The sequence below is a fragment of the Colius striatus genome, chromosome 6 (genome assembly GCF_028858725.1).
Source record: "Colius striatus isolate bColStr4 chromosome 6, bColStr4.1.hap1, whole genome shotgun sequence".
In the NCBI taxonomy this organism is placed as follows: Eukaryota; Metazoa; Chordata; class Aves; order Coliiformes; family Coliidae; genus Colius; species Colius striatus.
The window spans coordinates 23807487-23823221 of NC_084764.1; the positions used below are offsets into that span (position 1 = coordinate 23807487).

The 15735-nt window shown below is 39.9% G+C and overlaps 1 protein-coding gene across 1 annotated transcript in view; it reads left to right on the forward strand.

Moving 5' to 3' along the window:
- The window catches only part of CCDC88C (coiled-coil domain containing 88C), a 96426-nt gene that overhangs the window by 34017 nt on the left and 46674 nt on the right, over positions 1-15735 (forward strand). Inside the window, exons 4-6 of the mRNA XM_061997981.1 lie at positions 4340-4409; positions 13393-13451; positions 15060-15143. Coding sequence (XP_061853965.1) covers positions 4340-4409; positions 13393-13451; positions 15060-15143 — 213 coding nt within the window. The remainder of the gene's footprint in view (positions 1-4339; positions 4410-13392; positions 13452-15059; positions 15144-15735) is intronic.

Here is a 15735-nt window from a genome sequence, read left to right on the forward strand (position 1 = left end):
GTATGGACCAAGGAGACTTTGTTCCCACAAAACTACAAGGGGGCACTTACGCTGTTCCAGGTTAAAAAAAAAAAAAGTTAATATGTGACCACGGTGACTTAAGAGCAAGAGCTGCAACTGCATCTCTTCTGATGATCAATAGTAGAGAGCAAACATCCTGTGTATATGATCTCAGAAGGATAAAGAGTAGGTAAAATATGCTTCAGCACTCCAGAAACTAACTAGAAACTTTTAGATGGAGGGAGTTGAATGTTTGTTTATGCTCTTAATAAGCCTAAGTGCTTAACTCAGTGCTTAGAATTTTATCGTGTCTTGTATGTGTCTTGATTTTTCCTAAAGCCTGTGACTGCTAGAATCAATGGGATAACTTTTGGCTTTTTTTTTTAAGCTCCTTCCTTGCAAACATGAAACAAGCACACAGCAAGAGCTTAGATGCCAGAAGGTTGCCAACGAGAACACAGAATTTGTTTATGTTTAACCTCGTGATTTCTAGGTAGCTTTATGTTTTTGAATCCTTGTGGTACCAGTCCTAAAATGTCTAGCTGGTGTCAGCAAAACTTACCTGTGGCTTAAGCGGTATCCTTCTTGTTGATCAGATCTGCTGGTTGCCTCAGCCTGCTTTGTGTTCTGCATCTCTGCAGGCAAGGACAACAGATGAAGCGATCAAGGACTGAACACCTAGTTTGAGCTTCACTTAGAAAGCCCTCCCTATTGATATGGGATCATGTAACTGCATGCAGAAACCTTCATGGACTTTATCTGCTGAGTTTGGGGGTCTGGCTCAGGCAGTGTAATACTTGGCTAGTGATCTTTATGTTTTGTGGTATTGGTGTTGACATGCTAACTAGAAACTTCCATTCTTGCAACCATCACTGCTGTCAAAAGAGCTGAGATTTTGGCCTAATCTTTTCAAGCTTAAAATACCCTCATCTTTGGCAGAAGAGTGTTTCAGGAACCTGTAAAGGCTGCACTAACAAATTTGTTTTGAATCAGATTCCTTAAGTAACACTTTCAATGCAACATATTTTTTTCATAGAAATCTCACTAGCAACAACTGAAAAGAAAAAGAAAAAAAGGTGGTCTGAGGGAGGTGATTCCTGACTTGCAATAGCTAGCCTCCAGGTTGTTTAATGTTCTAGGTGTAAAGCTGGCAGATCAGACCCTAATTGTTCTAATAATCAGTGAAATTGTTACCATATGTTGTTGCTGTAACCTTTGCCATTTTAACTAAGCTGTAGTTGTGCTGTAAAAATGATTAAAAGGTTTCTCACAGAAGGAATTAGATTCTTTGCTTGTACATTTACTGTCTGCAGTAAATGTGGGGTTTTTTGGGATATCTGAAGTGTTTGAAGACCCTGCTTTGCTCTCTCTAGCAGCTCCTGCCTGGGTGTGCTGCTTCTAGCTATGTGGGTTGTCTGAGGCAGGAGGACAAATACATGCTTTCTCCATCTCTGTTGCAGCATCTCAAAGCTATGTTTCATTTCAAGCATAACAGCATCCTTTTATATAATACAATAACTTCCTGCCTTTGTGGGGAAACGTTGCATTTTCTCTACCATTTCCTTTGCTGTCTGGGCTTCAGGGATGTGTTCAAGTTACCCTGAAGTCTGATGTCACTGTACCCAGGGTGGTGGCTGGGTCCCTGGTGCCAGTCCACAAACTGTAAAAACGGAGCTCCTTGCTTGAAGCCCAAGTTCGACTTAGCAGGGTCTTTGAGATGAGATGGTAGGATGAGAGGAGCAGAGTGGTGAGACTGAAGCACAACATTTTACTTGTCAAACTGTTATTGCTGCTTCTGGCAAGGAAAAGAAGAAAATATTGCTAAGTGGATAGAAGCTGAGAAATTTCTGGTTTGTCATTGGAGGAGAACTTGGGTTGTATTTCCAGATGTGAGGTTTTAAGCAATGGACCTGAAACCTGGTCACATTATTTCAACTAGAGTCAGTCACTGGGTGTCAGCTGAGTCTTACTTTCTCTGGTTTTAGCCCAGACAAAGTCTAAGCTAAATTCATCAGTGTCAATGTAAGAGCTTTCAGCTAACACACTATTATCTTACACTTGTAGCGATGTGAATGGATGGTTCATTGGTACATCTCTGTTAACAGAGGATACTTTATTAAACTGTAGTAGCTTTGTTGTTTGACTTACCTTATCTTGAAAAAAGAGGGCAGTGACGTTGATGTTTCTTTATAAAGATCTACAGGTGATTTGCACTGTGTAACAGCTAGGTCTTACCATTGCAAGCACTAATCTGAAGGTGAAGGCATTTAGAACAATAAAAAGATAGTTATCTGTTTAAGTAATTTATTTTGAAAATAAACAAGTCAGAGTATCACCTCGTAGAATAATTTGAATCTTTCACTCTGAATTAAGAATTCACTCCTCACAGACTCGGCTGTTTATGCATGTATTTGGTGACTGTCAGATTCTTGCCAGAAAATACTAAGCTCACAGCTATGAGGACATTCAGTCATGGTTATGTTGGATGATATACTCAAATAATTGTCCAGAAAGAGTTCATGGGAATGTTGACAGCATAAAAGTTAGCTGTAATGTCTTTTGTGTCTGCCAGTTAAATGGCTAGAGATCTGATGATTACACAAAGACAACGAAAATTCCTTATGCATTCCTGCCTCAGTGCCGCTCCACATGCTGGGTGACTGGAGGCACAGTTCTTTCTCGTTTTTCCATGGAAATTGCTGGTTAAAGCTCAGTACTTTGGTATATGCAAATTATCTTTTTGTTTTGTTTTGTTTAGAGCTCTAGTGCCATGCTGTTTTGTCATAGCAGATACTGCAATTCAGCTATGTGCTGTTAAATCAAATAGGGCTTTGCACCTGTTTTTGTGGCAAGTGTAAACAAAGTTTGTTCAATGTGTCTCATGCACAAACTATAAAATGCATTTGGCTAATGACTCAGTGGATGCCTGACCCGCTTTAGCCAAATGTTGCATAGAGGTCTGTAGAGCCTACTATGACACAGGTGTTTATACTTTATCTAAAAGGGAGGTTGCTAAGCAGTATGCTTTAGATATGGAAAAAAAATTAAAATGTATTGTCTCCAAAGCATTTTTTTAGACTGTCCAGCTTGATTACTTATCAAATTTTGCAGGTTCGCTGAAATATTTCCTCTTTAATCAGGCTTAATTTCCCTCCTATGGTAACTTGAAAGCAGAGAAATAACAATGGGCTAACTTGGAGGGGAAGTGTTTGGGTGAATGGGTGGTTGTTTCAGGAAATGTTTCTATGCTCAGCTGCAGTACCTTTTTCCCCCATCAATGCATGTGCCCTCCCTGTGGCCTAGAGGGAGGCTGAAAATGTAGACAAGCTGGGAAAAGGCACCTACCAAACATTTGGTAGAATTGTATGTGTGAAGGTCTGTATCCTGAATCCCAAAGAGGTTTTTTAATCACAGCTGTTTTGCTCCCAGGCTTTTTATGTGAGCTAAATACTTGCCTACACAATGTTTTATTCAGATGATAGCAAGTGAGTGCTGGTAACTGCAGGTTGAACCTAACAACTGTACTGTGCTCTGTATGTCACTGGTGTGCCTGGCTGATCATAGTGCTTTGGATAGTGCCCTTTGCAATGAATTTGTCCATCTTTAAGCATTTTGCCTGCCCTAGGCCCTGTAGCCTTTCCTTACCCTTAAGCTCATTCTGTCATTCAGAGTAGCTTCAGGCAGCTGACATATAAATGCTGAACCTGACCAAGCAACACCCTTGTCTCCCCTAAAATACAATGACCTTTAAGTGAAGGTCATGACATACTTAAATCTGCTTTAGACCCCACTGAAAACAATCTAAAACTTTAAATCCAGTTTCTCTGAGCTGTGCCAGATGCCTGTTCAATAACTTTCCATCACACCCACATCCCAGCCCATCGTTCAAATCTCAGACACACAAAACAATTTGACCAATTATTTGAATTACTCAGACTTCACAAAATGGCTTGGGTACCTTTGAACCAGCTGCATTTATATGCTGTGAAACATGACAGCAGCTGTATTTTGAACATCAAATGAATACAGGTCATGCCTGGGGTAAAGGCATGACTGATTGGTGTGCCTGGCATGGCTGTACATTTATCCTGATTAGTGCCATGGGACCCTTTAAGTTCTATATTAGCCATTGTTAAAAGAGGTGATTAGTGTATGTTAGCTGTGCAACCTGATGCTATCTTCAAATAGTGATTTCTCTCACAAGTGGGGCTTCCTCTTGTGACCTCTGGCCTGACAGTATGTTAAAAGCTTTGTAATTGATGGAGCTCTATATTCTTTGTGGTGTGATTGATTTGGATTCCTTCACACTCAACTCTGCCTGTTGTTTTCTTTTGTTTAGGAGGTCCTCCAGCAGCTGATTGTAATGAATTTGCCAAATGTTTTAATGATTGGTAAAGATCCACTTTCTGGTGAGTAGTTTGTTGGGTTTTTCACTCCTCTTCTCTAAAATGCTAAGTAAAATTTCTATTTGTTTCCTTAAATCAGAATAGAATCACAGAATTGTTTAGGTTGGAAGAGACCTTTAAAAATATCAAGGGCAACCATTAACCCAGCACTGCCATGTCCACCACTAAACTGTGTCCCCAGGCACTGCATCTACATGTTGTATAAATGCCTCCAGTGAATAGTGGCTTAACACCTCCTAGACAGGCTGTTGCACTGGTGGACAATCCTTTCAGTGAAGAAGTTTTCCCTAACATCCAGGTCCTTTTCCACCAGACAGCTTTCCAGTTACTCTGCACCAAGCCTGTAAAATTGCCTGGAGTTGTTGTGACCCACGTGCAGGACCTGGTACTTGACCTTATTGAACCTCATACAATTGACCTCTGCCCATTGATCCAGCCTGTCCAGGTCCCTCTGAAGAACCTTTCTGCCCTTAAGGAGATCAACACTGCCATCTAACTTGGTGTTGTCTGCCAGCTTACTGAGGGTGCCCTTGATCACCTTGTCTAAATCATTGATAAAGATGTTAAACAGAGCAGGCCCCAGCAGTGAGCCTGGGAAACACCACTGGTGGTGACTAGCCATCAACTGGATTTAACTCCATTCACCATCACTCTCTAGGCCTTGCCATTTATCCAGCAGAGTACATCTATCTAAGGCATGAGCAGACAGTTTCGCCAGGAGAATGCTGTGGGAAATGGTGTCAAAGGCTTTACTAAAGTCGAGGTAGACAACATCCACAGCCTTCCCCTTATCCACTAAATGGGTCACCTTGTCATAGAAAGAGATCAGGTCAGTCAGGCAGGAGACCTGTCTCTCATAAACTCACGCTGACTGGGCCTGATGACCTGGTTGTCCTGTGTGTGCTGTATGATGTCACTCAAGATGATCTGCTCATGATGATGATCTGCTCATGAAGATGATCTGCTCAAGATGATGACCCTTCCCAGCACCCAAGTAACCATGTCCTTTTTCCACCTTACATAGATTTATTTCTTCTCCTTGAGTAGTTCTTTTGGAAATTGTTACCAACATTCTATAGGAACCTCCTGGACTGTGCATGCTTGGCTGAGTGGCTTTGCCAGCAAATATCCTGTATCACCGTGTTTCTCCTTAGCCCTCATTTTGTTACTAAAGTCCCCTCCCAGGGGACTCTTGTTGACCAGGCTCTTAAACAGGCCAACTTACAAACATGCTTTTAAACTAATTATACACATTTGCAGCCAAATTATAAATATTTGAGTACCTCTGAGTCTCACAGTTGAATGTGTCTGATGTAATACTCGTACACACAGATATAATGTTTGATATATGTATGTTTGCACATCATGTGCATAAGATAGCAAGTTAATTCTAGCCAATGCCAGATTAGCAACTATTTGCTTCAAAATTCATGACTCTTCTCACTCCTTGCTGCATCTGACCCAGGACACAGCCTACCATAGGAGAATCATTTGTCCTTCAGGTTTTCTGTCTTGTGTGCCTGTATGATAATTTACTTGTGGCAATATGTACACACCAGAAGAGTCTTACACAGTGGCCTTAAAGTGTGAAGGAGCTGTTGCAAATGAAGTGTGTGTGGGGAAAAAAATATTTAAGGACGAAGGGAAAAATACATATATGGCAAATTGGGAAAAGTGAGGAAGAGAATGAAGAACACCACTTATCTGGCCATATTGTCTAGGCAAGGACTTCTGTCACGTGAGGTACCACAACAGAAGTTCCCTGGAAGCCAATGAGCTCATGTCCAAAGTCAAGTGTCTTTGGTGAGACAAAAAATGAAAATGCCTGAAAATGAAGTTGACCTCCTTAGAACAACAATTCTGAAATGAAGGGGTTTGGTGCCATGGTTTTGATACTTTTTTTTTGCATGCCACTTCTATCTATCTGTGCCTTAGCCTCATTGCCAAGGACAATGTATTTGTTTTTACCAAAGAAGGAAAACTTTGAATTCTGTCAGTAGTGATGGGGAATGATACAGTAGTCAGCATTTCCAGAAAAAACAGATGGCAAAGACCTTGGCAGAAGATTTTATTTTGCTACTCTTGGTTGCAGTGGTGCGCGTATGTACAAAAAAGGACGTGTATAAGAAATACTAACTTACAGATGTTGGATCGTTGAAACTCATAGTCTTGACACTTCTGCAGTAAAACCAAGCTGATAGTAAGACATCCACTTCTTCAGCAAGCAGATTAAAGTCTGCAGTTGCAATGCCAGTCTTAATTCTCCTGCACAGGATACTGTCATGGATAAAGAAGGAAACAAATATGAGAGCTGTTGCTTTTCTCAGACATACAGTCAGAGCATGGGCTGCTTGTGTAAGGAATGCTGATGAATAGAGGTCTGGGCCAACAAGGCAGTATCACTGTTGGCTAAGTGTCAATGGGAAAGGCTGGCTGGTTTCTTGTCATGGCCATTCCTAAGTGACAGCTGACAGGAGACTCATAATACAGTAACCACAGTGTTGGTTGCTGGAGAAGCTGCACACTTGAGAGCTGTGCTGTATTTAGCTCTAAATTCCCATTATTGAACTCTGTTTTTTTGTCAGCACCTTAGATTGATCAGTCTTTAAAGAAAGTACCTGACGTGTCTTCTGTAGTAAAGATAGTGGTCATCTGTGTATTACCATCTTCCAGCTTCTTTAATTACAACTAGAAATTTTACTTCATTTTCTGATATCTTCTAAAATGTGGTGGGTTTTTTGTTTATTTGTGGACTTTTAATTTTATTTTTTTAAAAATCTGTTGCTGACCTATTATTGTCATTAATCAGAATATGTGAGAGAGTGTAAAAATGCATTCTGGATGTTAAAATTTATGTAGTATGTGTGTATAAAAATACAAAGTTCTTGTTTAGCTGTATTATGTAATGGTTTTGAGAATGAGTCTCAGCTTATACACTACAGAGGAAGGTGGTGAACAAAGAAAGTTTTAAGATGTACTTGCTACAAAGAATGTATTCAAGGAGGAGAGTGAGAGACAGGATTTCAAGAGAAGCTCATCTTAATCTTGTGCTTAGGTAGAAGATCATGACTAGGAGGTGCTGAATAAACAGAGAAGTAGAGAGCTTACTTCCCGAAGAGAAACCTGTCTAAGGGCTGATGGGAAGCTTGGAAAAAGGGAACACAGAGGACAGTGCTGAGGAGAAGTTACTAAAATCAATACAAAAAGCTGAATGGAGGAATAGGCTGTGGTGAGCAGTGTGGGTGAGCAATGACCAGGTGACTGTCAGATGGATATTTTTGTTACTGAGTGTTTTGCAAAGAGGAGTGAGAGGAAATATTGACTTGATGTGGTGTATTGACTCCATAGGTCTAAGAGAGCTGTTAAATGTTCAATATGATTCACTGTATCAATTCCAGTGACTTACTACTTGTAACAAGCTTACATGATGTTTTGCTATTATGTGTTTTTCAGAGCTGTTCACCAGTGCTATCTGCAAATTTTGCCTTTTCCTTCTAAAACACAGACAAAGGTTATGTTGCGTGTATTAAACTATAAACTGAACAGCTTTAAAGCTAAAAATGCTGCTCTTGCTTTTTTAGCTCCCATTTTGCACTCAATAGTTGATAGTATTGAGGGCTTCTACAGGTCTGCTTTGAACATGAGACTTAGGGAAAACAGAGCTGCTGCAACTATAAATGCAATGGCAGTTGGACTTTTGCATAGGAGAAGGCACATGTCTGCTGGGTTTAGGAGCTTTACTTGCTTTCATGTCCTCTAAATCATTTTGTTCCAGGCCATGACTATTTTGCCTATTTCAGTTCTTTTGGCCACAGGCATTGAAAGTTGCAAAAATATTTGTAGGAAGTGAGGGCTTTGACCACTTTCTAGAATACGGGGAGCTGAAAATAAACTTGAAACTTAAAAGAATTTAGAAAAATTTCCCAGGAACCTGACTTGCAGAAAGATGCAGCTGATGTTATAGGATTTATTCTCTTCACTGCATTGTATAGTAGACAGCTAGTACCGTTGATGTTCCTCTCTGTTTTTGTCTTCCTCCATGATTTTTCTTGATAAACAGGTTTTTCAGTTCATTACTGTACTGAAAATCCCCTTGTCAATATGATAATTAGCAGTGTATTTATCATCTATGTATTTCACTGAAAACATCTTCTATAATTATCTCTGGTTTTGGCATACCTTGGAAATGGCCACTCATTTATGTGCCCATCCAAGGAGTATCAGTACACAGTACTGGTCCTGAATCTCTATTTAGAGGCATTGATAATGTCTTAATTTCTGGATGTGCTTAGTTTAACACAGCTAGTGAGTGTACTTGGAAAATGATGGCAACTAATCCCTTGAGACAGTCATAGTTAATTGGGGAAGGAGTTGATTTTAACTTTTTTCAGATCAAGAATGGAAGTGAAATTTTATTTGCCTGATGTAGGCTCATTTCTGTCCCTTAAAAATTACTATTTAGATTCTCTTTCCAAATTACACATTAAATTTGTGAATGAGAGAACTCAAAGTCTCTGCTAACAAGTGTCTATAGAAACTGTTTCTCATTAAAATCATAAATGTGTTCAACTGGAGTGTTTTTTTCATGTCTGGTTTCCTTCCTCATTTTGTTTTACCACCCTCCAGGGGCACAGAAGTCCATAAAATACAAAGTTAATAACAAAACACTGGCTTAGTAGTGTAAATTTAGCATCCAGTCTTTTCTCAGTCAGGATGTTGCTACAATTGGGTAAAATAGCACTTTGTGTTTCACGCCATCCCGCCTTGTCCACACATCCACAGGCTGCCGTGTGTAGCACTACACATGCTGACACTGCCTCTCCTCTGCTGGAGGAATGTCACAGTAGAAATGTGGCACAAGTTCAAGATTTCACATGCCTCTGTGCTTCTATTTCCTTTTTCTCCATGTTTGCTACTCTATTTTTTTCCCCATTGTCTGTATTCTCTCTGTACCTTGATCCTCTTTTTCTGTTGTTATGTCTCCTAATCTTTCAGCCCGCCTTCTCCCTGAGTCCTGCCATCTGTTTCCCATCCTCTGTCCCCTGGCTCTGGCATAGGGAGGCTCCCAGGATACACAGGTGGTGCTCAGGCTTTCCCTCCCTTTATTTTCCAGAAAAACCCCTGCCCCCCCCCCCCCCCCCCCCCATCACAACTGGGAGCAGATGGTCTTTCTGCAAATCCCCCAGGTGGCCGGCTCCCTTGCAGGCACAAACATGCAGCCTGAGAGCAGCTGCCCTGGAATTTTCAAAAAGATGTAAAAGAAAATAGACTTGTTTTGATTTTTTTGAATGAGCACCTTTCTGTTGAAGTGCTAGTTTGAATCCTGTCCATTCATTTCAGCTTTTTGAAATACCTGTCTGCCAGGAGCTGCCCCAGACCTCAGTGTTTGTAGTCCAGGTTGTAGGAAGACAGTCTTGGCAAGATCAGCTCATAGGCCTGGGTGGACCCAGCAGTCTTTCTTTACACAGACATCTAGGAAGGACTTGTGTCATCCCAGTGAGCCAGCATAGGGAAGCTTGCACCTTCTTACTTATGCAGTTGCACAAGGAAATTTACCACCTTACTAAATTAACACAAGATATCCTTTCAAAAAAACACTGCAGAACCATTCACTAGTCAAGAAGCATGACTGAACTAGGAATGAAGATCACTTGCTTTTGTTCCATATGCATCACAGGATAAATTGCACTGTCCTGAGTGTAGAACGTTAGCTACTGTGCTGTGTGACAATACTAGATGGGTTTCCAATTTGCTTAGTAGTCTTGGACACTCCGCTTAAGTGTGTAGTATCTCAACCTTCCCATGGGTGAGATGAAAGGAAAGAGGGGTAATTAATCCCTTTCTGGCTCATTCTGAGGTTTAATTGAAAACTCAACAAAGCACTTTATACTGGTAGAAGTTTCCTCATACCCTATTTCTTCTAAATATCTCCTGTAAAGAATGTTATTCTATGAGACTTTAAAATGTTACTCAGACCTAGCTTGAGTATGAGTGAGCTCAGAGTGCCTTAATGCAAACAGTTTGCACCCCATAGGAAACAACTTCTGAATTGAAAGCACTGGGGATGGAACTCTTAAACAGTCAGATGTGATCTTCTGAAACACTTGTGTGGCTGGCAGAGTAGATCTGCAAAGCAGACCTTTGAACGTTAGAAGTGTTTTGAGTGGGTAGTACAGTCTCATTTTCATTGCATGTATATAGCATGTCAGCAAGTGTAAAATAACTTATTAAAAAAGAAATATTGGAAAAATCCCAGCAGCTAAGTAAGCTCGTGAGAGCTGCCAATGAGGCAAGCAGACTGCCAAATGTTTTTAAAACAGTAACAAACCAATTATCTCATGATCACCCCAAGTCTTTTAATTTCTCTCTATAAACTCTGGCTTGGCCTTCCCTGCCAAAGGGGCTTGCTGTGCCTGTCTCAGATTCTCTTACTAATGGGAGGGCCCAAGTGGGGAACAAGGTCTTGGAGTGGTGTTTCCAGCCGTGGTCAGTCCCTGGGGGGAGAACAGGGTTAACCCTGTTAAGTCACTCTGCAGTAACAGCTGAAGTTGTTTCACCTCACCGGGGCATGCAGCATCACTAATGCCTGTCTGTTATCCTATGGAGACAATAGTAAAGCCTTTGGTACACAGAATTGGAGTGTGGTTTTTAATGGCTTAAGTAGCTTGCATGTCTTTGGGATGGTATAGATAGATGCTCTCAGAGGTGGAAAATATAACCCTGATTTATTCTAAAATGAGTGATTCCAAGGCACTAGGCAGATCCTGAAGATAGTTGTGATGCAATGGTACACAGATTAGAATATATGGACAGTATACAGAGGTGTACAGAGGATGCAAGGGTTAAGAGCACTTGTGTGATGTGATCCGGAGCAAGCAGGCTGGTGGCTACTCCTTCAGTCTGTCATGGAGAAGATTTTCTGCTACCCTGAGTAAGTCTGGAAGAGAGACACACTCAAATCACTGCTCTTACACCCCACAGGCATGCTCTGCATTTAATCACTGGTCTTGAGTACACTCTGAAGCTGATGCAGAATGAAACTCAATGCAGAAATGCTAATGAGAATTCAGTTTGTGAAAAAATATCTTCTAACCAAATTAAGTATCTCCTTGGGCTAGCAGTGAGTGTCCTCAAAGGAACCGTTCATGCAGTACCAGATATTTTTTGTTGTTGCTGGAGGGTTTTCTCGTGACACTGCTTACATTTAAGGTTGTGTTATTGAGAATAATACTGAACAATCAGACTTTTACAAGCCGAAACGTTACTTGTATAAGCTGTGTATGCTGCTAGATATGGGGAGGAGTGCAAGAATTATTAAGAATGATTGTGTCTTTTAAAAGCATTTAAAAATATTCTGCAGGGAAATAAACAATATTGCATTTACAGGGTGAAGTGTGAACTAGAATGTTTTAAATATGTCTATAGAAGAGAAGAAATCCTACTTGCAAAATCTTAATGATCAATAATGTGGGACTAGAATATTGAATTCTAGTGTTAGATTCACACAGTATACTGATAATTTCTGGAGGGCATTCTTGAAACGTTAGGATCAACATACCTAGAAGTTGTTGAAAAGTTGTTTAACAAGTAAAGACTTAAGACATTTGTATGTGTTAGAATTGGGAAATCAGAAAATAAGTTACCTCCTAATCTGTCTGCATGTGGCCATCCTGGCTTGTGAGGTTCTGAGAATGGAAGTAACCCCTGTGGTAATGTAGGTCAGTGTGCCTTTGTGCACTGGGGGACTGGGAGAGCTCAGTTGATGAGTCAGTTAAACTCCAGTTCCCTGGCCTTGGATCCTGCATGTGCCTCTAAATCTCTGCCAATGCAGCATTACAAGGGCATGATGGTGGTGGTGGAACCCAGTTGCACTCAGAAATTATCTGTTTGTTTAGTGGTAGGAGCAATTAAACACCCAAGTAAAGCAAGATGTAAAGTGAAAACAATTATCCCACTGTTACACACCCTGTGTCTAGAAGGTGTATAGGGATGAGGCCTGTTTTTTCTCCTTCTCTTGCCTTAGTGTAGATGAGGACAGGATTTTCCTGAACCTAATTACATAATGATTTTTTAAAATTTCTTTATTGAAGTTCCTTGCCTTCCATCTCCCTTTGTATAACTCTGTTATATGTAAATTTCTGTACCACCTGACAGTTGCCACATGAATTTTGTTGAAACAAGATCTGTAATTGGCTCCAAGCCACACTAATTCCCCTTCTGTGCCTTTCTGACTCCTAAACTTAGAAGGTGGCTGTCAGGGCTGTTGGTTGCAGCAGATTCCCTGCAGTAACAACCTTGCCTGTATCTTCTTGCCACTGTGGATCCCCCACCATATGGTTAGCTACATATTCTTCTTCTACGTGACTCATTTTTTTAGCCCTCTTAGCACATGGCTTTTGTGCTTCAGAGTGTGAACAGACTTTGATGCAGAACAGAGGCAGAATTTATTTGCTAAAACATCTCTCGCAGAGAATTTATGTGCTCAGAATGAGATTCAACTCTGGGATGTCCGAGTGGCAACTATTTTACATACAGAGAATATAGGACAAGTTCTTTCTTTGATAGTAACCCTCCTTTGCTTCTTCCCAAGGTATTTATGTTTTGGTGGATTTTTTGGGGAGGGGGGAAGAGGTGGTGGTGGTTCAGTGGACTTTTTTTGCACTCTTCTTAATCACAAAACATGAGCATTGGACATAGGTGTTGAACTACTTCTACCCCTACATGGATCAGAAAAGCCTCAGAAAATGTATGTGAGGATAGCACATTGAGGAAAAAAAGTCTTGCTGAATTTGGAATTTTAAACTAATCTGTAAGAACTGTATTGTTACATGTAAAGTATGGTGTTATTGTAATGGGCACATACATGTTGTTCAGGCATATGTTGTAGGTCTTAATTCTTTCTTCAGGCAGATATTTTGGAGAGGGTCACTTGCAAGTACCTAACTTCTTGTACATCTGTACTTATTGCTGTTTTTTTCTTCTCTAGGTAAAAGTATGGATGAAATTAAGAAGCTGCTGTTGTTGATTCTGGGGTGTGCTGTGCAGGTGAACATTCATTAAAGGCTTGAAAATAAGATTATTTTTTTTATCTGTTATTTTTCTGTACTGTGAAAATCCACCCAAAGGACAGTGCTGTATGAACAAATCTCCAGCTCAAGATGACTTGTGAGCTGAAATTGTGAGAAGACACAATAGGTGAATGAAAGAAATACAGGAGAAAGGAAGCACACCTTGTGATAGCAGTAGCCTCAGTTGGTTCCCAATGCTTAATCAACCACAGGATATGTACTCTTGCAACTAAGTAGTCTACTTTGATAACAAAGTGGGAAGAGATAAGCTTTGAACAGTGTTCTTAATATCCAGATTATTGGTTGTTTCTTAATGTTTTAAAATGTGCAGTGGAACAGTACACTTAAATGTCAAATAAATAGATAAGCTAGCAGTATAAACATTTGTTCAGTGAGTCCTGATTTTATTTGCATAATCTTTTGATTGAATATTACATGTGGAAAGTCTGAAATGAAGAGATAATTTGTGTGGGGATTTCTATGTGGCATTTGTTAAAATAAACAGAGAGGCAATGTATATAGGAAACTCCTCAGAAATACATGACAGTTACCAGATAAAGAAATCAGTGTTCTGCCTACCAGACCTCTGTGGCAATAAACAATAGATTGCGGGTTAGCCTTTGCTTATAATTGACCTTGTTTGTAGATCCATCTAGTGTTTTGTCATGCCTTAGGACACTTACACTGCTCAGCTATGTCAAGTCAATTATGTCAGGGTAAAGCTGTCTACATATAGCTGCTCTGAACTATCTCAATGTTGCATCGCAACACAAAGAAAGGTCTAATTTGGCAAGCTGCTGTGCATCCTCAATGCCCATTTACAGGTCTGAGAGTCTTCCTAGTGAAAGGAATGGTTGAGACACAGAACAATGCCCCAAAATTACACTGTAAATGAGGTTAAAAAATTTAAGGAATGCTTGACCTCTCCACAATGCAGAGGTATTATTTTAAGGCAATAAGTGTATAATCACAGATACACAGATAGCAGATGTCAGCCTCTCTAAAAGCCTTAAGTAAAAGATTTACTAAAATCTATTTGTCTGAAATATCACTCTTTTTTTATCCAGAATGTTTCCCAACCCAATTTTTATCTAAAGCATGTGTTGATTTAGTCCAATAAGCAACATTATACATTGATGTGATTAGTATCTGAAGCACAACATCTTTTTTTTTTTTATTGCCAAAGTCAAGCAAAATGCAAGCAGCAAAGGTTAAATGATGCAATGTAAATCTATGGTTTATGTCTATGCAGCTCCATTAATGAAACTGTGATAATTTCCTCTTGATTGTTGCTCCACCTCTTGATCTCACTGTGTTTTGAACTTGTTTTTGAAGAACAACAGCAGTCATTTTACTTAGCCTTAATTATACTGACTGTAGAAAGTTTAAATAATTTAAGATGTGTGTAATTTGGTTCATGCTCCATATGGAGCAACGAAGTGTTAGACCTTCTAGTGTGACAAAGTGTAGATCTGGAATGTTTTGGTTTTGCAATGTGGAGATTTTTTTTTTCCCAATTTAAATAAATAGTGCAGTAAGTTTTAGCATATGTAGCACTGTTTCAGTGTGTGTTTTCTTTTAACAGTGTGAAAGAAAGGAAGAGTTTATTGAAAGAATAAAACAACTGGATATTGAAACCCAAGCTGCCATTGTGACACATATTCAGGAGGTGGGACTCTCAGTATTGTCTGTTTTGACTTGATATTTTTCCCTTTCTTTACTTAACAGGATTTCATATCTTTTTTGCTATGGAATATTAATGCTTGGAATTTCATAATGGGTCTGTGAACTTCACCAAAAAAAAAAAGACTAAATATGTTACTGCAATTGAAGTATAAGATGAAAATTCCAGGCACTGGAAACATTACTTGGTTCAGTTGTCTTTTAAAGAGATGCAGTGGTAAATGCCTTTCACGGCAGTTACAGGCTATGTAGAATGAGTTCTTGTAAGGATATATGTATAATATTTCAAAAAAGCAAGTATGGTGTAGGAGCCAGAATCCCCCTTGCAGCAGTGGTATAGGGACTTAGTCCTATGACAGGTTAGACACAGGCTCTTCAGTGGCTTGCTTCAAATGGTGGCTTCTGAGCTCAGCATAGTCTGTGGCTGAAACTGGGTATACACTCTATTTTTACAGTGAAGTTTGATCCAGCAACTAGTATTGTTGGACTTCAAAGGTTTCTGTAGAAGTAAGGAGTACAGGGTCAGCATTAGGAGCCAGCTTGCTTTTGAGACCAGAAGAGAGCCCCTGTTGGATGTG